Source organism: Strongylocentrotus purpuratus, unplaced genomic scaffold (assembly GCF_000002235.5).
Source record: "Strongylocentrotus purpuratus isolate Spur 01 unplaced genomic scaffold, Spur_5.0 spur5_scaffold_21, whole genome shotgun sequence".
Classification (NCBI taxonomy): Eukaryota; Metazoa; Echinodermata; class Echinoidea; order Camarodonta; family Strongylocentrotidae; genus Strongylocentrotus; species Strongylocentrotus purpuratus.
In genome coordinates, this window is record NW_022145607.1 from 36014168 (window position 1) to 36037828 (window position 23661).

Consider the following 23661-nt stretch of genomic DNA (forward strand, 5'->3'; position numbering starts at 1 on the left):
AAAGCAAACCGAAATTTCAGGTTAAAAAATAAGCTCCCTTTTTTTTTGTTAAACTCGAGCTAATGAAAACCAACCCATATTGTACATGAATGTCACTTAGCATCGTCAGAGAGAAGATTGCTTTTAGTGAGTGCTATTGACAACTGAACATGTAATTACTTCAAGATGGCCTACAATGTACAAATGATGTGAACAAGATGTCTGGTGACTCACAGTACTCACAGTACATACAGATACCGGTAACATTCAATTCCATTCTATATTGTAGAATCATGGCATTTGGGATAGATTAAAAAATGAAAGGTTATAAAATATGTTGAGAAATAGTAGAAATAAACAATATTTTTCTCTTCCGTTTAATTCTTTTGTGGATGAATATCATATTACTAATGCTACAAGAAAAGGATTGCTCCTAAAATGTTCACATGTTCAAATGTTTTAATTTTTCAAATATGACGAGAAGTACTGTACAAATCTGGACCAACATTCTAATAACATCTGTATCGTACCAATGCTTATCATTGAATTCTTTTAATGATGTAGTCTTAAAGGGATCCGGTAACTTTGTCTCAGATTCTGAAAAAAATTCTGGATTTAGCTCATGATGCAATGATAATTATAAACCTTTAGGTCAGTCAGGAACCCCATGACTTTTACAAGCCGATCGCCTGTCTGATTATCAAGATATTTATGATTGGAATTACAAATTTTGAAAACCGTTCGCCTGACGGTTTTCATAACACTACAGTCTATTGGGGAAAACGAGTATGGTAAAACCGGTCACTCAAAGATTTTTACTTTTTTGAGGCACTTCTTGATCATTTTGAAGCGCAATTTTTTTTAGGGCTTCAGTATTACACCATATCACAGACACTGATAACACGTAGGGCCGTGTATCTCAGATTTAACATTGTTACACGATCCCTTTAAAATTCAACATCGCAGGGGAATGTACAATATAGCCATTATCTAGCATTCCTTGCTGATATTTACACTGGTCATGCGATTTGCATTGTGAAAGAAACGGTGTGGAATCAACCACAAAAGGTGATCATGTATTCATCTAGCATATAAGAATTTGTGTGTATTGCAAGGTTCTGGAATCATCAAAATGATAAGAAATTTGGCCAAGTCTTGGTAAAGTTATAAACACTGTACACAGAAAGATGTACAGTGTATATGGGACTACACGAACACGTGGCGTAAAAATCCTACCCCCGAGTTTTACGATGTTACATGTCATATTTAGAGTATGAAGGCATTTGAAGAGCCATGCTTTTCAGGGAACATGTCTTATCTGATGTTCTTCCACACTTGCATAATAAGAATGATAGCGCTCACAAATTATTTTTCACCTCTTCCCAGAACTCAACCTTCTCTTTAAAGTTGGTGGACGCACAAAATGACACACCTCCAGTTTAAACACCATTACGGCATCTTTTGGAGGAATCCTACCAAGTACCAAGTACTATCTCTATCTAAGCAATGTAAGCATGTATTCGGCAAGCACAAAACAAAAGAATATACGCCATGTTGTGACCCAGTGACACCGAGTTGGCCAAACTCTGTGTATAGATGGCTCTGGGTACTACCATCTCTGTCTAAGCATGTATTCGGCAAGCACAAAACAAAAGAATATACGCCATGTTGTGACCCAGTGACACCGAGTTGGTCAAACTCTGTGTATAGATGGCTCTGGGTACTACCATCTCTGTCTAAGCATGTATTCGGCAAGCACAAAACAAAAGAATGTACGCCATGTTGTGACCCAGTGAAACCGAGTTGGCCAAACTCTGTGTATAGATGGCTCTGGGTACTACCATCTCTGTCTAAGCATGTATTCGGCAAGCACAAAACAAAAGAATATGCGCCATGTTGTGACCCAGTGACACCGAGTTGGTCAAACTCTGTGTATAGATGGCTCTGGGTATTACTACTATCTCTATCTATCTAAGCATGTACCAGGTCAACAGGACATTGCTCATAACACAGCCTGCCCTTGGAGTAATCAATGACCCAACATCACGCTCCACCAATTTAAAAAAATGCAATATGGAAATAGATCATTTTCCTACGCCCAGGAATGTGATTAAAGAAAGAGACCAAATTTATTTTTTTTCTATGCTTTTGCTTTGCTTTTTATATTCAGGTTTGTTTAAATGTACTACAGTACATGTACAATAAAGCAGGTATCTCTTTGCTCTAGTTTTGTGCATTTTCCAATCCATCAGAATTGATGTAAGTATTAGGACACCATCAGAAAATCTCTGCCTTCGGTGGTTAACTTGCAAATGGTAATTTATTCATTCCTTTCATTGCAAAAGGGGGCGAAGGACCAAAGAACATTCCTCTTTGTGTTTCTGGTTGCATACCAGTAAACTAATTTGTACATATTTACGAGTTTCAAATACCACTTATCATAATAAGAGCTTAAATACGGTGGAATTACAATCTACATTAGTTATAGGTTCAAAAGAGACATGTGAATTAACCGGTCAATGCACCCGGAGCCTTGGCTTAAATTCTGTATGGGCCTTAATAAGAAGTCACTTACCCATTTATGCGCTTTCAAGAACCGATAAAAGTTTGCATACTTTAACTACATATCCCCCACCCCCCTAAAGAGAATTTTTACACAAGCTGCCCCCCCCCCCCCCCCCCCCCCCCCCCGTCCCCTTATGCTCGAGAACTGTAGAATTCCAACTGGATCAGATGTGCTCAATAAATTACCTGTACATGTACATAAAGGTATTAACATATTATGGAGTGGCCATACATGTAATCAATAGAAACAATCAGACTAGTGTGAAGACAATTTGAGACAAATAACACCAACGAACCAACAATCCAATCAGCTGATCAATTATGGTGTGAATACACCAATCACTGCCCATACATTGAATCAAGCAGTCAATAAGCTCATTTCATAATGATGTGAACGTCATACCAATCACAATTAGCTACATTCAGCTCATCAATTTTTGTTCTCTCTATAACAGTAACAAGAATACACAAATCACAAAACTCACGGAGTCCATACCTCTACATTCAAGGCATCCATCACATGTAGTTAACACATGTTTACAAGCTCAAATCATGCATAATAAAATGTGAACATGTCCACAAATATTTCAGATTCAGATAAAAAAAAAATCTAATGTCAACAAACATCCATTTAGTCTACAAATGCCCCAGCAACAACATCCCCATTTCCCCTCGTTTAGACTACCAAAAATTCATTGTATAGCCTAGGCCATAGCTGTATGAAAACTATCATTACTAGTGCTGTAGTCAAACGTTTAACCGTCCGTTTTTTTTTTTTTTTCTCTTTTATTTCTCCAATTCGTTTAACCGAAAACCGTCCGGTTTTGACTGGCGGTTAAACGGAATTGGAGATATCCGTGATGTTACGGCACTAATCTTTACAAATATATGATTTTTTTTTTTTTAGTCTGAAAGTTGCATTATAATGAAACATAACATAATGAAATGAATTTTTGAGCATTGTTTCAAATAAAAACTGACTAAAGTGCCAGCTGTCATGTTGACTCACCTCTTCAAGATTCCAAAACTAGTGTTTTCTATGAGATAAATCTTTATACTGTTCAAAACTTTTTTCATGTGTGTACACCCCTTTCAGTCCACTACATGCTGATTCTGTATTTGATGTTTCTTTATACCAGAGATGTGAAAGGTATTACAAGCATCGCATCAGATCTGAACGAGGCCTTGCAGATTAAAACCAGTGTATGGAGCTCTAGGTGTATTGCTCTAGTTCTGATCAAGTGTGATCAACTTGATCATTGAAGCAGAATAACTAGCAAACAAATTGTGCTCATCAGACAGCTACTAGCTGCTACTGCTGACATGTATGTATATGTATGGTACTTATCAGTGACCTTCATGTGCATGTAGCTCAAGCTCTAGCTTCAATTCATCAGATTAATCTTATTCTCCATGGATTGGAAGGCATTGAATTTTACCATCCTCTGTATTAGGGTATGTATCAGGGTCTGTATGGAGTCGGAAGGACATTGGCCCATTAGCTCATAATTTTTATAAGATGATGACATGGAGCCTAACAAAATGATTGGTTGAGAGCGTACACGTGACCAGGCATTTATTTCGCCTAACACGTAATTTTGATAATGACCGGTCATTATCAAATGCTTATGACCGGTCATTAGTAAAATAATGTTTTAAAACATCATTTTATAAACCAAATAATTTTTTATCATTTTGTTTGGGCATTAGTGAAATTACCCACACTCAGAACCTTCAAAACAGTCCAAACACCCTCGGCTATCGCCTCGGGCGTGTTAGACTGTTCCAAAGGTACCTTGTGTATTAATAACACACAGTTAAAGATAGTGTATCCCTTTTGCAGCCAACATCAAATTCTGTAGAACTTTGCAGGAATTATGATAGAATCGGCAAAATATTTTTTTTTTTTTTTTTTTTTTTTTTTTAGGGTGAAAAAGAGGGGTGCGGTTAATACACAAGGGCAGTTTATACACCGTTAATTACAGTACATAAAATGAGCTGTAAAGGGTACATGAGCATTTGTCAACATCAATAACCTACCTCTTGTAATGGCCAAAATTAAACTGATTGAATCTTTGCGCAGCACAAAACGTACAACTAATGGTTAGAAGGTCTAATTAAACGACAGCGATCACTAAATTCCCAGAAAAAGACATTTTCAAGCCCCTTTGTTTTGAGGAAAGTTCTAAATTATTATTATCTTTCAAATGCCGTTGGAATTTAACCTTTCAATTTTCCGGCCTGCAAATGGGACACAGTACCTTTAACATAACATATGTATAACTTAAATGTGTAGAACTACATGTATAGTAAGTGTGTCGTCCAAGCAGGGTATAGTCCCACCTCCCTGGTACAAGTTAGTATTATGATGTACACAATATGTGCATTGTAAAGTAGACCTCATACACCGGCATGCAAAGGATCAATAGTCAATACATTTCAATTTTGTAGTCTGCATGAAAAGGTCATGCATTTCAAATTTTGTTTCATTTCCAATAAATTAGGACACAGGATATTAGGTCATTTGAGATTACGAAGAAAGGGATAATTACATGTTTCCAACTTTCCATGGATTCCTTGTACAATTTTGAAGTTTGTACATGTAATCCAGAGCTGAGCATACGTATTTTCCTGTAATCCAACACTTTCTAAAAGTAGATTTTCTTGTACATGATGTGATTGGTATGCCACCCATTAGCTTGCATATATAATGAACCTCCTCACTCTTCCTCATCTTCCTGTTATTTTGCTCTGGTCTTTGGTTTATCTTCCGGTATCCTACCATGGTATCCTACCATTGTATTCCATTCACTTCCTGCCAGCGTGAGACCTGTCTACCCTTTAGTTTATCAGCCTGTTCAGACCAGGGAATAATTTTCTTCAAATTTTTTGATTAGCAATTTCAGGCGATGGATAAATATTTCAAATGAAATTCTGTACATGTACATTTCTATGGAAGAAAACTGCTACACAAAAGATATTTTGTATAGCAGTCATGCAAAAATGCATAGCAAATTGCGATGCGATACCAGGAAAATTATTCCCTGCAGACTATAGGAAAGTTACTATTACAGTGTACATGAAGAACATAGAATATAAAAGAAACGTCATATAAAGAAACTAATTTTGACAAGATCAAAGCCTCAGTCACCATTTCGATCTGCTACGAACGCCGTACGAACGAGTTCCAGACCATGGAAAAACAGGGAGACCGGCGTTCGTACGAACCTTTGTGGCCGTAGCTTAACATTACATTTGTTATATGGCATTTCTTTATACAACGTTCAGACTAAGACAAATTGAATTACTTATCGTATAGCTATACGATAAAGGCTGTTAGTCTGAAAAGTGTATATCTTTCAACACACACTGCTTGTCTGCCTACTGTACACACATTAGGAAATATTATAAAATGCACCCTAATCTCAAAACCTACTGATCAATGGAGGAATTCATTGTTATACTTGTTTATGTATTTACTCTACTTTATTCATTGTTTTGAACAAACGTTTCTGAACATTTTATGTTGTTTCAATCCCATAATTCTGTGCATTATGCAAGGCCAAACATTTTGTAATTTTTTTGTTGTTAAGGACTCCACTGTCTATTTCAAATAATTTTCCTACAGCTTCACAACCTAATCATTTTAAAAGTGTGTGTGTTCAGTCCAACTGTAATGACCATGAAAAACTGAAATGCCTGGTATTTCTTTTCTAAAAAGACATGTTTTTTTATTCACACTTCTTATCAATTGAAAGAGGAAATTACTTAATGCAGAATGAACTTAAATGAAGAAATTTTGTGAATACTCTGACGATAAAGCACTGCTTCTCCAAACATAATTTGGGTGAAGTATTTTTCTTAATTACAGCATCTCCCTGCCTGTATATAATGCTATATTCATGTACAATACTAGCTTCTACCATCTTTTTTCTTCTTTTTTTTTTTGCCATAAAACTTTTAAGTTTGAATAGAAGCAGATTATGATGGTATTCTAGTTTTAGATTTCGGTATCATTCCTCAGTAGCAGTGAGTCTAGCCATGTGAAATGATCTCTTATTGTCAAGTTCTGAACTTTGATCGAGTATGGGAAGGAACAAAACACCCACCTAAACTCCCTCCCTCTAAGTAAAAAGCACTCCCATACCAGGTATGACTAGGATGGTGCAAACAGTACACATACAAGTATGTAATGTTCATTTTCAAATGACTGGAATTTATTTTCAAAGAATTTAATAAGAGCTATTTTTTTCCTTCATGTTGGTATACTAATTCCCAGCTAAAATATATCAAGGTTTTTTAACAAGTGAAAAACATATCTCCCCATACCCCAATGAGCAAATCTTTGAATGTGTTATTAAACTTGCTTATGTTCAGGAAGCAAATATTGTTGTAAAGCAGTATTTGTTTAATGATTGAGTGACTTTGAGTCTGTAGCAAGTTATTGAATGTGCTTGCTTACATTGGGCTGGACATAATGAAACATACATGTAGATCTGCTCTTTTGAAATCTTTTGATTTGGGGTGAAATTTTGATTGATGCAGCAACAAGTGATTTGTACCGCTCACATTGGAGAGCAAAATATACGACTTTGAACAATTTCAAAAGCATTCCTGTAAACTCCAAAGTTCAGAGAAGTTTTCAGACAATATTACTTGTGCTATAAGAGAACAAAAAAGAACTCATGTGAACATAATTTACACTGTTTACTTCAACATTCAGGAAACTATATCAAATCAAGAATTATGGTAAAAAGAAATACACAACCAAAGAAATTACTTAATTTGTAGGTTACCAAAGTCAGCTTTCGGCAGTCATTAACAAAATTCACAGTTCCATGTACATCTAAATTCAAAAAAATTAATTAATCAATTAAAAATAAAATATAAATTGCTGGAAGTATGACTGCGAAAGAAAAATAACAATAAGTATTCAATTTAGAGAGAAAGTGATTGAAGGATCTTTCAGGAATTTTTATATTGCAGGAAGAGTGAATTAAAGGTATTACAAAGTTTTGGTATGGGGTCATGAATTTGGTTCAAATTAACATATTGGAAGCATACATGTATGCGTTCCTACAATATACATTGATCGTTGTCGCGGTTGAAATCGAGTCTAAAGTTATGAAATTATAAATAATAAACTCTTTATGTTGTATAGCTCCCTCTCAAGGTCAAAATATTAATTTAGCTATGAAACAATGTTTCTTGACTGAAATCGACCGACTAGCTATTCCCGTTTGGAAATTATATATCCCAACTACATATTCTGAGATTTTCATGGTCGCAGCTACGATTGTACGGCCATAGGCGCTATTTGAAATTATCAAAATTTACCGGGAGCACCGGTAAATTTTTATATTCAATTTTTCTTGAAAACAGAAGTGTTTTAGGGGCTATTTTTTTAGTGCTTATAATACATGCACAGGGGCATCCTATCAAAATTGTAAAGATTCACTATCCACCCAATTTTCAAAATTTCCCAAAACTTTGTATTACCTTTAATGAATTGCCAGGCATTAACTCTGTTATGCCACCACAGCCCATCTCTAGCTATCTCCCGGACCAAATGCTTTGACGAGATACAGTAATAATGGCAACAATGCATTTTCCTCTCTTGCCCAAAAACTCAGGAACAATCTTCCCATCTACATCCATAATTATCTCCTCCCCAGACACTTTCAAGAAACATCTCAAATATTTTCTTCTTAGGCATTCCTAGAAGAAGTAGTAGTGATAGTGGTAGTGGTAGTGGTAGTGGTGGAGGTGGTAGTGGTAGTGGTAGTAGTAGTAGTGGCAGTAGAGGTAATAGTGGCAGTAGAGGTAGTAGTGGAAGTAGTAGAAGTACAGTAGTAGTAGTAGTAGTAGTAGTAGTAGTAGTAGTAATAGTAGTCGTAGTAGTAGTAGTTGTGAAATTTATGTGTCACTAATGATTTCTCTCTCTCTCTCTTTCTCTCTCTCTCTTTCTCTCTCTTTCTCTCTCTTTCTCTCTATCTCTCTCGTCTCCCCTCCCTCCCCCTCTCCTTTCATTCCTGTCGCTTCTTGGGCACAATAGAAACGTGGTATTCAGCGCTTTATAAATGTTTCATGTGTTACTCAAAGTAACAAGAACTGGCATACTTACAGGCCCATGACTTTCACTATCGTCCAACATTTCTTCATGGCTTTTCCCCTGAAAAGATAAAATATAACAAATATTGAATCCAGAACTAGTCATACTGGAATTTAGAATGGATCTAACAGGTAAACATAGCACAGATTACTACAGACCCCAAACAATATCATAGTTTCATTTTGTTATTGAGCACTTCACAAGCCCTGTCTGGTGCTGCAGGGGTGTTGAACCCTCTAGGTCTCTGGGAGGGGGGGGGGGTGCACTTCATATTTTGATTATGTGGGCAACAGGCATTTGACTAGTCATCCTTTTTAGAGGACATTTTTTAATGATATTCTTCCACACCAATGTTGACAAAAATGAAAAAAATCTCACAAAATATTTTGCAACTTTCCCAAAGCTCAACCTCTTCTTTTAAACTGAACTTTAGTTTTTTTCATCTGATCAAGCTGATTAAAAATTTACCCTAATTTCTTTTTCAGGAAAATCTTGATGATTCCCATTTTTATTTTTGGGCATTGAACACATTAAAAAGTGGTTCTTTGCCACTGCCACACTTCATCAGCTCTTGTTGAGCATTAGGGTTAATATTTTGTTAATCATAGTAATTGGAAAGTAACAAGATTGATTTTGTAATCTATACTGCACCAATTGTCATTTCCGAACAATAAACATGCACTCCCTCATGCAGACAGTTGTGATTATAATTTGGCTTTGGACAAGAGTGACTTGATGATACCAAAACACAACCATCAAAATTCTGCATGACTGAAAACAGAACTTGGGTTGATTGGATGACCAGTAGGGGTGCTGGTCCGCATAAACGAGGATCGTCTTCGTAAACGCGGACAGAGGCGTCTGCAAAAATAAGGATCGTCCTCATTTTCTCTGACGTTTTGTATTTCCGATCTGCGCGTTAGCGATACGAAAATCGAATCGGATGATTTTCTTGATGCATTTCAAATTTAATTTTTACAGAGACTTTCACGTTATGAGCGATAAATCTTTGAAAGGACGGACAACCCATAAAAGCAGACAGTGAACTGGGGTTATTTCATTCGCGGAATCCGTTTTTCGCATCGCCGGGTCTATGACCCGAAACCTGCAGAGCGCCGATGAAAAAAGACAATCCATATTTTTTAGGACGCAATTTGCCAGCGTTTCCAATATCTTTGTTTATGCGGACAATCCTCATTCTCGGACCAGCACCCCTACTGATGACAAATTAAGACGCTACTTTTTCTCCTTGTTCTCCCTCATCCGGTTTTACCAGAGATCAGCTAAAAATACTGCTTTCATCAGTGAAACTGTATATTTTACTGAATCTGAAATAACTCTAATATGTAACAATTGCAAGCAGCAAAGAGCAAATGTTGAAAAATAAAAAATGATTGACGTAAAGTCCAACTCAAGTATTTATTAAAAAAATACATTTTCACACAAATCTATATTTAGTTATTACTAGACTTCTATGCCAAGATGTTTTTGGCAGCCATCAAATATAATTAAATTGTATTTTTACAAAACAATACAATGTCAACTAATATGGCCCCACTGCCACCTCAGCTGTTCCGGTTGAGATCCATGCTTATGCACATCATTCAACGGAAGCAGAGGCCAGCCAGCGCCAGTAGCCAACATTATCTAACTCACTCACTGGTTGGTATCCCCGACCCCGGTTCCTTTTAATACTTTTAAAATCTGAATTTTAATTTACCTCTGCCAGTTGTTTTACTGGCACTTTCTGCCAAGGGTCCGCTAGCTGGTGTAGCGGCATCTTCGAATGAAGTCCGAGAAAAATTTTGAGAGATTTCAAATGCTTCCAGGAAGAAACCAGTCTGTGGAAGTATCCCACTTTGAACCTGTTGTGTGCCGATACGTATACCACCAGTCCCGATGTAATGTGCACAATATTCCAATGCAATAATAGCGCATTCTCTATAACATACACCCAATATGGACGTTCGGACAACTTGAAACTCAGATGGCGCTATGGAAAGATTCATATCGCTACGAGGACGTGACCACTCAGAAGTCGAGAAAATGAATAATCATTCCTTAAAGGACATTCGTAGGACATTCTACAAATGAAGGGGGGGGGGGGATTATATTCCACTTTTATTTTCAATAACAAGTTTTAATCAGCAAAATCATGAAAAGTGATTGGAGGCTATATTAGAATTATACTGAGATAAGGCCAATCAATTACTTATCCCCCAAGAAAAAAAATCTTAAGTTTCTCTCAGATAACACATTTTCCGATTTTAACCTATACTCAATACTAACAGCTAGTATTCTTTTATTCTTCTACATTGTATATTGAAGTCAATCCCCGATTTTTAAAAGCCAAGAGTGGGGAGGGGCAGTAAACAGAGCTAGATGCGCTCTCCTTTTTTGATTTGCATAGGCCGGGGGGGGGGGGGGTCATTGTTTTACGACACATATCAAATGCTCCTGCGATATATTTTGTTCCACGATAATACTGACCGCATTGTTAACTTCAACCCAGGACTTCAACCATGAACCCAACACCCTAACCTAAGTAAATTAAGGTATAATATAATAATTAACTTCACCCAAATCCTGATAACCTATAGTTTCTAACCTGAAACCAAATTGCATCCCTAACCCTATAAAAACCAAAGGATTTTATTGTTGCCGGAGTAGTTTCGGATCACCACTATTATCAATTCTTATGGGTTATTCGATCAATAATTTATTGAACAGTTGTAATGTTGTATTATTAATTATTATATTATACGAACCTGAAACTCAACTCAAATTGATTGGGGAATGAGATTGATCCTAGATGGGATGGGATTAGCTGAGTTTCATGTAATGAAGTGGTAAAGTATTAGGCGAGTTTAAAGGGAAAGTCCACCCCAAAAATAAGTTTGTTTCGATAGAGGCAGAATAATAAGAAAATCAGGTGAGTGAAAGTTTGAGCAAATTCTGAATGAAAATAAGAAAGTTATGAATTATTGAAGTTGTGATCAATCAAATACAATTGGCAACTCTGTGACTTATTTACGAGCTCTCCTTCATTTGCTCTGTGCATAATATTCCATAAAATCATGTTTTCTTCGTTATTGATGACGGAATATATATTTGTTCCTTGCAGGGGGAGTATAGAACATATTTGCAATTATTATATTTAGGGTGCATGTATGGTTGAAATTTTTCTTGAGGGAAAATGAAAATTTTAGATTTTTTTAGTGTGAGCAAATGGAAGTTGAGCTCGCATGATACGTCATAGAGTTGCCAATTTGTGTTTGATTGATCACAACTTCAAAAATCCTAACTTCCTTATTTTTAATCGGAATTTGCTCAAACTTTCACTGACTTGTTTCTCTCATTTTTCTACTCCTATTAAAACTAACTTAATTTCAGGGTGGACTTCCCCTTTAAAACAAGGTGCGGTGGGGCGTCTTTCAAAGAGGGAGCACAGAAGGGCACTTAATTGGGGGAAACGGGGCACTTACAAAAGGTAACTTCAAGGCGGAACTACTGTTAAATACCCATACTTATACTTATGTTAATGATAGTCTGAAGATTCGTTTGCGAGAAAGAGAAGTGAGCCAGCATAACAAACAAAATTTGTGAGGACATAATTATAATTGTGACCGGTCCGATATCAATTATTTGAGACAATACAAAACAAAAAACCCCAAAATAATATAAATTCGACAGTCAAGGTTCAGCTACATTATAATTGGATAAAATTTGAATATAATACTCTCGATCGTAGCGAGCAAGCTTTGGGGGAAATTCTGAAAAGAATGCTAGGGCACGTATAGCCTACTAAATTAGTAGGCTATACGTGCCCCAACATTCTTTTCAGATTAAATGCGAAAGCGGGAATAAGAATTTGTTTTAGAGGATGAAGCGGAGTCAAAATATCTTGTCATAGCACATTATTGTATGCCCTTTTTATACATGATTTACATTAACTTGGTATATGCTTTGCAGTTGTCTCGAAAAAAAAAAACAAATTCAGTTTTCAAAGCGCACTTTACCCAAATTCATGACACCGCCATTATGGAAATGCAGGGGCAGAGAAAGATCATTATATGAAAGACATTTGGGGGAGGGGGGGGGGGTACTGAATTCATGGATGTTGTATGATTCAGTCAGTGGCAGATTCAGGGGGACGCAGGGGGCACGTGCCCCCCGATAACAAAAAGGGGGAAGGGGAAGGGGAAAAGAAAAAGGGAGAAAAGGAGAAAAATGAGGGGGAAAGAAAAAGGAGGGGAAAAGGAAAGGAAAGGGAAGAGAGATAGAAGAAGAAAAGAGGGAGGAAAGAAATGGGAGAGAAGAAAAAAGGAGGAAAGGAAGAAAGGGGAGGAGAGAGGAGAGAAAAGGCGGAAAGGGAAGAAAGGGGGAAAGACGGAGGAGAGAAAAGGAGAATAATGAGAAGGGAAACAAAAGAAAGGAGGATGATATTATAAGAAGGTGTTTTTTTTACCGGGAAAGAGGCGGGGGGGGGGCACGCAATGTTGCAGCGTGCATTATGCCCCCCCCCCCTCAAAAAAAAAAAAAAGCGCAAGAAGAACCAAAAAAAAAAAAAAGAGATGGAAAAAAGGGGGAAATAGAGAATGTTTGTGAGTACAAGGAGAGAGGAAAAATATGAAAGAGAATTAAACAACGATAGAAGAGAGGCGCGAGAGCATGAGGAATTGCATTTCTTTTAAAATAATAATGGGATAACAATCAAGGGCGTTGCTAAAGAGGAAGGGATGCGACACCCCACCTGTCAGGATATTGTCGGTAAAATTGCGCTGCTGTCGGTAAAAATGAGAAAAGGGGGAGGGGGGAAATGAGAGGGAAAGAAAAGAAGGGGAAAATGAAAAGAAAGGAAAGAAAGAGAAGAGAATAGAAGAATGAAAAAGAAAAAAAAAGAAAAAAAGAGGAAGGAGAGGAAAGAAAGGAAAAGGAAGAAAAGAAAGAAAAGTAGAAAAGGAAACAAAAGAGTGAAAAGGGAAACAAAAGAAACAGGGGAAGAAAGAGAGGAGAGAGAGAAGGGGTTAGAGCTTGATAGAAGAGGGGTGGGAGTAAGAGAGAGAGAGGGGGATGTTGGGTGGAGTCACCACGTCCAGGGGCAAGAAAGATACGCATAGATAGTTGTGTTGCTGTGTCGGGTCCGCTGTGTCGGTATTCTTGCGATCCTCGTGTGCTATATCAATGCAGAAGTTTGAAGTCGGTGAAATGTATTATGTCGGTCGGCCGGCAATTTTTTCCCCCTACGAACTGTGACTTCTTACCGGACAAGAAACATTTTTGAATATTCAGACAATGATGTACAACGAAGCGTTTTCTTTCTCTCATAATTAAATGAAACGTCAAAGCTTCCACGCTTCGCGCGGGAGGGAGGAAACTGAATTCAGACAAGAATTAAAAGTAATAATTTAATGAATTTCGAGCATTTTGAAATAATTCAATGAAACGTCAAAGCTTCCGCGCTTTGCGCGGAAGGGGGAAACTGAATTCAGACAAGGATTAGGAATAGAGAACGGTAAACCGAATCGTCTTCTTTCTCTAATAATTTAATGAAACGACAAAGCTTCCGCGCTTCACTTCAAACAAGGATTAAGAATTTTAATTTAACGAAACGTCAAAGCTTCGCGCGGGAGGGGTCGAGAACTCACATTGTCTTCTTTCTCGTCAAAGCTTCCGCGCTTCGCGTGGGATGGGCGAAAATGAATTCAGACAAGGATTAAGAGTAATAATTTAATGAAACGTCAAAACTTCCGCGCTTCGCGCGGAAGGGGGGGGGGGGGGGGAACTGAATTTAGACAAGGATTAAGAGTCGAAAACAGACAACGAATCGTCTTCTTTCTCTAATATAAATGAAACGTCATATCTTTTGCGCTTCGCGGGAGGGGCGAAACAGTCCTGTACAGTCCTCATATCTACCGCTATAGCATGGTACTCCATGAAGAAAAGCATGATATATCTATGCCTCGAACAGGCTTTTAACAATTGCGTATATATCACGGTAGTTTAAAGGGGCACACTTTTTAATGTAAAAAATTATGTACAGGCTGCTCTTCTTGTATTAAGGGGATTTATCTCGAGAAGAGGCATAGTGATATCCTTTGAAATGAGCACTACGACCAGTATGTTTTTTTTAAAGTGGCACTGTTTGTTCTTGTAATATTGGCGACATTGTGCTCCCCCCCCCCCCGCTCCCAGTTCAACTTCTTTGCACTTTTGATGAGAGCAATTAATAGAGTAAAGGAACTTATATAAGCTTCTCCAGTTCTTTAAACTATAATGGGAAACGTAAACAAAACCTTGGGCATGAACATGATTATCAAGGACTTTTATCAGAAGAGAGGAAAGTGCAGTTATTTGGAAGAGAGCATATCCAAAGAAAAAATGGGGAATTTTCGGAGTATAAACAGGAACCCTTATCCGAAGTATACTAACTGTTGGGTGGGATGCGGGCTCCATCCCAGTATACATCAATGATGTATGCTGCTAGCCTCTAGAATCTAGACGGCGGGTGGCTAGCCAAAGGGAATATTTTCCTTTTCCTCCCCTGTTGTAAAGCCGATATGTTAATACCAAATTCTAAAACTATATTCTAAAACTATAAGTTACATTTATTCTCTGAAAGTGATGGACAGCTAGAATAAGTGCTCTGTGATCTCATTCTTCACTTCCTGGAAGCCAGCGATTTGTGTGTAGGCCATAAAGCGTTGTATTCATACTATTTTGCCATTTCTTCATGGCAGTAGCACAATAGGTTTTGAAATATCGAGCCATTACACCAATCGGCTATATTTAGCATGCATTGCGCGCACTCCATTTGCACATGTGTATGTACGCAGATCAACAAGGCGACAGAAAGTCATTCATTCTTTAACGAATTACGACACATGAATTGCAAGTTTCTTTCAGTGGATTTCTCATTTCAAGTGCACCAGATCATCCATCATGCCAAAGAATAAAGGTGAGTTGTAAAAAATAACTCGATTTCATTCATTTTAATTCGAAATTTCACACAATATGTCGCCAAAGTTGACATCTGTGAAGTCTACAGTAGTCACTCAATGCAATGGGACTAAGGGAAAAAGTGTTGTGTGATGGACTGAGCTGATGAGCTGATTATACTTTGTTTTCAATTGCTTAAAGTTAACAAAGTCATTGTTACAGAAGAAATTCTTTAGTTTGCATTGATTCTACATTTTCTTAAGTTGAGTTTATGAGAAAATTAAGTCGGACAAATGTTTTTTTGTCGATATTGAATGATGCCCATGACTTGAGTTGACCATCGCCATTTTGTTTATTTTAAGTTACCTTGCTTGGGTTTAACATTTGAAATGCGTTGCTAAACTACATCAACGCACATGTCATAAATGAATGCAAATTTTGATTTTACAGGTGATGTATGTGAACTTCACCTTGATTTCAAATTGGTCCGAGAATGAGGATCGTCCGCATAAACGAGGATATCCTTGTAAACGCGGACAGATCGTGTCTTAAAAAATAAGGATCGTCTGCATTTTTGCAGACTTTTTTTCCTGTGGAGCTTTGCGGGTGTAGGGTTCCCAATTTGCACGCTGGCAATGCAAAAAACAGATTCTGCATAATAAGATACCTTGGTCTCTGTACAAAGTCAATCAGGAAATCTGTTTTTCGCATCGCCAACGCGCGGTTTGGAAATAGATTATGCTTGACGGGATTAAACACTGTCTTAAGGTTTGTTGAAAGGTTGTATTCTTGATTTTCTTTACAGGAAAGGGAGGAAAGAACAGGAGGAGAGGAAAGAACGAGAACGAGTCCGAGAAAAGAGAACTGGTCTTCAAAGAAGACGGACAAGGTCAGTGAATCCTGTCAGGATTTTTTTGTTTGGGGGGGGGGGGGGGGGAGAGGGAGAGACAGAGGAGGGGGTAGGAACTCTGTGACCATCGGAGATGCATGGTAATTTTCTCTATGTTCATAATATTTATTTCCATTTTGGTATTTTGCTGTCACATTCAAAAGAAGTTAACTGGGAAATAAGTTCATAACTTGAATGTCTTTGGGACTCCATTCTAGGAAATCTTATATTAAATATTTTTACATTGTATTGTAGTCCTTGTAGATTTGCATCCCTGAAATTTGGTCAGCCTTTGGTAGGAGAAAAAAAATCAATGAATATTTTCAATAAGAATTGTTTATCATTGAGTACATGTGGGACAAATATTTTAGTCTTTTTTTAACAGACATACTGTATTAACTATAAGGGAAATTTAGTGAAGGAAAACTTAATTAACTTATAGAACAAATGTCAACCCCCCTTGCAACCTTTAAAGTAGACAGAATCTCAGATCTTTTTATTTTAATTTTTTAATTTTTGATGAAAGACGGAAGTAGGAATATTGTCTCTCTGCATTTCAATCATAGTGTTACTCACAGGCTCTGATTGACAAATGAATGCTACATGGTTTTACACACTGTATTTGTATTAATTGCTTATTTCTTTCTACAGAGTATGCTCAGGTGATTAAGATGCTTGGTAATGGAAGGTTAGAGGCGCTGTGTTTTGATAGCAAAAAGAGGTTGTGTCACATCAGAGGAAAATTAAGAAAAAAAGTGAGTATGTTGTTGGAATTATTATGGCATACAAAGCAAAGTATTATTTGGTGTTTAAAGGCATTGTTTAACAATGTTTCCACTTTTACAAATCAAAATGCATGGCCTATGTGTATCAGTGTCTGTGATATGGTGTAGTATTGAAGCCCAAACAAAATTGCGCTCCAAAATGATAATGAAGTGCCTCAAAAAAGTAACAAATTTTGAGTGACCTGTTTTCCCATACTCATTTTCCCCATTAGACTGTAGTGTTATTAAAACCGTTGGGATAATCAGACAGGCGATCGGCTTGTAAAAGTCATGGGATTCCTGACTGCGCTATAGGTTTATAATTATGATTGCAACATGAGCTAAATCCAGAATTTTGTTTAGAATCTGAGGCAAAGATACCCAATCCCTTTAATACACTTCAAAGTAATAAGTACCATTTTGTGGAAAATCTGTTTATAACATATTTATTTGCTCATTATATGATATTAAGCAAATAATTACTGTTGGTGAAGGTGATGGGACAAACTATCACTTCCAAGGCGATCTGGATGTAGCTATCTTTCCGAAGCGAAGCTGAGGAAAGATAGCATATACAATACATTCAGATCGCAGAGGAAGTGATAGTTTGCCATCATCTGAAACCAAAAGGTGATTATTTGCTTTATATTCCACATGTGAAACAATTTAACTACAGAAGTCAGAAAGAAAAGGATGTGTATTCATCTACAAGAGACACCTAGGCCCAAATTCACCCCAAAAAAGTTTAACCCAACCCCTCCTTTGTGCGCGCATGTGTTTTCTTTAATTGCGGGCATTGGTAATGCACGCTTATTTACGCCTATTTTAGTGCGCTTTTGGATAAGAAAGTACGCAGTGCAACACACTTTTATCCAAGATAGTACACAGTGCAGCCCCCCCCCCCCCCCCCACTCCGAGAACGAATGGACCCCATGCGTGTTGCCAAAATGTCCTTTTCGTAACAAAAGAAAAAGGTCGACCCGGCTGCGACGGGTAGTCGAATGCTCGAGTACCCGCACGGTTGACAACTACTCGGGTACGATTTCTCGTACCCGAATATTCGGCCGCAAAAAAAAAGAATTAAAAAAAAAAAAAAAAAAAAATGTCCAGGCCCACGCTTAGCCGTGCCAGGGAGAGCGGCGTCCGCTGGCATGGTACCGTCGGTAAAAATGTTTCCCAACTCAAGCACTGTCTAACTCACCTTTCAGAAACTGGGACCAAATGTCTGGATTTCTGTTTGGACTTGGAGGGAAATGGATTATTCTGCCATCTTTGGTTTTTAAAACAGCATTGTTTACTGTTATTATTCTTATTAAATCGGCGCCTTCAACTGCAACTCAAAGTAAAGTTGCATGCGTTTTCAGCGAGGGACCTTAGAAACTGCCGAGTGGTATGGTAGTGGCAAAAAATGAAGAAAAAAAAAAAAAATCAAAAAATCAAAAAATTTAAAAAAAAATCAAAAAAATTATAAAAAAACATGGCGTCCGAATATTCGAGTATTCGCCTGTGAGCCTGGGAGTGTACTCGGGTACCTCATTACACTGTTGAGCACAGCCCTAGTATTGACTTTACACACCAGACTTTTGCTGAAAAGGGGGGATGCTGAAAAAGGCTCGTATACAAAAGAAAAAGGTCGAGCCGTATTGACTTTACACACCGGACTTTTGCTGAAAAAAGGGGGGGGGGGGGGGTCGGTTGGAACACGCATATGCGTACCCTAAATAACACTGAGTGGGGGGGGGGGCCGGGAGTGCAGCGCTGTAATTCTATAGAACAAAGCTATTAATTTGAGAGATCGGCGAAACACAAAAATACTGCAGGGCGATTGATAGGCGCATCTATCTTTCTTCACATGATTTACTTTTGACCAATCATAGAGCTAGATTAATGTTGTTGGCCATAGAAGCTGGACTGAAATTGAAATAAGATAGAATCATAGCTTGGCTACCATAACATTCAGCCCTTCTAGAACAAATTGTAGAAAGGCAGATGCAATTCAAAGCATAATATTATCGTTCTAAATGGATTATTTGATTTCTTGCAGGTTTGGATCAATCAAGGTGATATCATATTGATTGGTCTGCGTGATTACCAAGACGAGAAAGCGGATGTCATCCTCAAGTACAATGCCGACGAAGCAAGAAACCTCAAGCTCTACGGAGAACTCCCGGAGAATGCCAAGATCAACGAATCGAGCGCGTTCGGTCAGGACTACGAGGATGATGAAGTGGCGTTTGACGATCAAGGCTTTGATGATGACATAGGGGATGAAATAGCGGGGGTAAGTAGCATCTACATGTAGGAGTAGTTGGTTTGCAGCCTTGTTGATGTGATGATAAGGAGCGATGATATAAGACATGGAATAGAATCAAACATCATCTTAAAGAGAAGGTTGAGTTCTAGGGAGAGGTGAAAAATAAGTTGTAAGCATTATCGTTGTTATCATGCAAGTGTGGAAGAACATCAGAGTAAAAATGTACCCTGAAAAGCATGGCCCTTCAAATGCCTTTATACCTTTTATGGCACATGTTTGTGTATACATCTTTCTGTGTACAGTGCGTTTTACTTTACCAAGACTGGGCAAATTTTCTTATCATTTTGATGACTCCAGAACCGTGCATTACACACCAATACTTATATGCTAGATGATCGACCTTTTCCAATCGATTCCGCACATTTCTTTCTCAGCATGCTCTGAATTTGATTTTTGTTCCCCCCCCACTCTACAGATTTAGCAGCGTGAGAGACAACAGGATGGGATCCACTCTGTGTGCCTCTGGTTTCAGTCTTGTGCAATGGAATTTAGCAAAGGACAATATAACATCGAACATCCACTCCTTTACTTCATGGAATCTTGGTCAGAAGGGGTTATGTTTCCATTTTTTTTTCATTCTGTGTGAGAAGGTTAAATACTCCTTATCTCCATCAAGTTTTGACCAAATCACACAGTTATTAAGGGTTGAAACAGGTTGAAAGTATAGACTATTCCAAACCTTTTTCTTCCTCATTCTGTTGCATTTCTATCTAATGTAAATGTGTATGTTTTGATTTCATTTTTAAATCTAATATTTAATAAATTTTCCTATGAGGAGTCTAATGGGTATCAGACTGTCTAACTTCCGTAATGGACAAAATACATATTATATTTAATGGCCCTTTTATTTGGAAGAGGGGGGGGGGGGGGGGGGAGGGGGAGGGGGAGGGGGAGGAATCGCTTTCAAAGGGGGCATACCCCTTTTGGAAGCTGAACCAAAGAAAGAAACAAATTATCCCAGAATTAATCTCTCCAGTCTGTATATGTTTGATGATTCAGTTTTCCCCATTTTTGTTTGTGGTAAAGATGGCAGCGGTGGGCTTATTTGAACAGATTTGAACAGTGTAATGTGAGTGAACTGTGGCACGATGCCCTAAGAATTCCTGCATCATCGTCTGTACTGTACAAAGGAGTGTGGATAAATTGTAATATAAATTTCATTGCACAAGCTACTGTAGATAAGAGAACATACAACAAATGAGGAGAAGCCAGGGCCCGTAAGGGACAATATTGCCTTTGTAAAACTGCATGCTATTTCATATTCACATAAACAAGGCCAATTATATAGCCATGCATGAGCCGATCACATGCATAACTGACTTGTGAATAATAATAAATGGACATATTTTTGTCCTAAAGAGAAATGCATAATGACTATATTGGCACGATGCAGTTTAATAGCAATTACAATGCGGAGATAAAACAATGTAAAGAGGAAGTTGTTTTAAGGCTACATGTTCATTTGTCGGTGCATATTTGAATTTTGAAGAAGTTTAAATTTTCTTCCAAATGCAAGACTGCTTTGTAATTCATAAACCTGTCTTGGATTTTTCTTTTCTTTATGGTTTCTAGACTAGTTTGGGAGAGATATTGAATGTCTGATCGCATTATTGACTTTAATGTTATGCTGAATACGTAAAAATGAAGATAAATTAAAGTCTACTGCTAAAGTCATTCATTTCAACAACACATTTATTGCATCCAAACACCGTGGCATTGTTAGGCCCAGCAAGACTGATGTATTGGAAAGGATTGATTACGGTATTAAGATTATTTTTTTGCAATTAAAATTGTTTTTCATCAATCGCTCTGATTCTATTATAAAATCTTCAGCACTTCCACCCAGAAAATCAAGTATTGTACGTTATTATGTCTTGTCTTTGGAATTTTTTTTTACAATGATTAATATATATTTATTACCATTCCCATCATTTCAACAGGTTTGATACACTTTCTCCATATAAGCAAGTTGCATGATATTAGAGTATTTTTTCTTTTGGATAGGGCATACATTGTAATTTTAAGACTTATCGTTTGACAGTCGTATTGGTTAAATGTGTTTGTAATACGTCAAATAAAGAGCATTCAAGAACCTTACCAGGATGATTTCACGGCAAGGATAAATAATTATTGATCAAGAAAATGGTTTAGATGAGCTCTGTACAAGAAACTGAATTTGTTTTCCAAGTTTTGTAATCTGCATACTAGTTGTAGAATTTGAGTCAGCACCGAAGTCAAATCATTGCCTGATGACTATTTTTTGTGCTATATTATGTTTTGTCCATGTACATGAAATTACTTTCTCATGTAGCTTGTATAAACTTTCCATTCAGATATCATTTACTTTCTGTATAGGCATGTTCACATATACCACAGTAAACTGCCACAGGTATTTTTTTGTTTTAGTGGGTGGGGGATATTAAATTAAGGGCCAGTGGAAATTTTAAAAAAGTGTCTGCATGCCACAAAACATAGTGCACCTACTCACTTGATCTGTGTGTCATAATAATCTAAAGATCTGAAGAAATTACCATGGTGAAACCACCTTGGTTACATGTTCTGTGGCTTTTGCGAACATGTAGTAAGGCTTTTGCTTTAGCTCTCCCAGTCATTTAATCCTAGAAGCAAGTGCCAGCATTGTTATGTACTTACCGGTATTTAAACAGGCAGGGATTACACATGTACAGTAAACCTGCTTTAGCAACCACCTGTATAGAAAGATTTTCTGTTTTCCTTGAATACATTACATTTCCCTTCTGAAACATGTACTAAAGGAACCTGTACATAAAGACCACCTGCCTATAGTATTACTTTTCTTGTCTCTTTTGAGTGGTCTTTCTATACAGGTTTCACTGTACATGTTACATGTAGTAGTAGCATGAGGTTATAAAAGTATATCTTATTTTAGTTTTTCAGTGATTTAGGGAAGGTTAGGTAAACCTTAAATGCACTTTTTTATTTGGTTTTCTTTTACTTCAGCATATTACATTCTGTAGGTTTTGGGAATAGGACATAATGCCACATTTTTTCATTTCTTTGATAGCTAGGGTTTGGATCTCACATCAAATGTACATGTTCTTTTATCAGTCCATACAAACCATTCAATTTGAATCAATAATTGCCATGGTATGATTAGTGTAATTTATAAAGATTAAAATTGAGAGATATAGACAAAAAGAATTAAAAGAAGCCAGCAACGTGGTTTTAGACAATGAATATTAAGATACTGATGTATAAAATAAGTTCTTTTTCTAAAGAATGAAATATTCAGAGAAGTAGAGATGAATTTTGGTAACCATACAGAATTAGCTGAGAAGAATATTGATTTACACTGTGTATAATTTGCATATATGGAATCTCGAGTATCAGACACACTTTTTATAAGTGATATGGCTGTAAATGAACTCCTTATGAGCATGCAAGACAAGGCCATTTTTGTTATAACAAACATTTTATGTTAAATAGCAGGCATTATGAAGTAAAACACTGCAAATAAATTCCTTTATGACAAAATTAATGAAGACTTTGCATTTCTTTATTCATACACTGCATTAAGAGTGATGTGAACAGTGGAGTATGTGATTGTGTATCCTAGTCTGAAACTTTAAATCTGCAATTACAGTCAAATCTGGTTGAGTGACCACCTGCCTACAAAGACCATATTTTATGTTTCCCTCGAAAATGGTTTCTCATTTGAAACGTGTACTAAAGGATCCCCGTCTACAAAAACCTCTTTTTGTGTTTCCCTTGGGCGGCCGCTATAAGACAGGTTTTTGACTGTTCCGGTATAGTGAAAGATCAATTAGAGATGCAGGTACATGTACTAAATGTGCATTTCTGATTGAATAAAATCCCTGTTGGTGTTACTGTGAGGGATAACGCGTGATCATCGGCATTCAAAAATGAAAAAAAAATAGCCGGATATTATCATATAACCCTATTTTGGATATTTTCAAAGCTTAAATTTAATTTCCCCCCCCCCCCCCATTTTCAGCATTAAGAAAAGGTCGCTGAACAGTGAAGTAATGAATATTCATCAGATCAATAAGAAAATGTCATGTTGTTTCATTGGAATGTGTTTGATGTCTTAGGGACTCGA

General features: G+C 37.2%; 2 protein-coding genes across 2 annotated transcripts in view; one reads left to right on the top strand and one right to left on the bottom strand.

Annotated features, from left to right (window-relative positions):
* Positions 1-10571, bottom strand: part of LOC592417 (ribosomal protein S6 kinase alpha-2) — a 58999-nt gene extending 48428 nt beyond the window's left edge. The window contains exons 1-2 of the mRNA XM_030994668.1: positions 10377-10571; positions 8669-8716 (exon numbers count right to left, since the gene is read on the bottom strand). Coding sequence (XP_030850528.1) covers positions 8669-8716; positions 10377-10436 — 108 coding nt within the window. The 5' untranslated portion in view covers positions 10437-10571. The remainder of the gene's footprint in view (positions 1-8668; positions 8717-10376) is intronic.
* A 4858-nt stretch (positions 10572-15429) lies between these two features.
* LOC581190 (eukaryotic translation initiation factor 1A, Y-chromosomal) lies at positions 15430-23079 on the top strand. Its single transcript, XM_011676460.2, has 5 exons — positions 15430-15614; positions 16401-16484; positions 17136-17239; positions 19293-19529; positions 19978-23079. Exons 1-5 carry the CDS (start codon positions 15599-15601, stop codon positions 19981-19983), a joined length of 447 nt encoding a protein of 148 aa, XP_011674762.1. The 5' UTR covers positions 15430-15598; the 3' UTR covers positions 19984-23079.
* Positions 23080-23661: the final 582 nt, after the last annotated feature.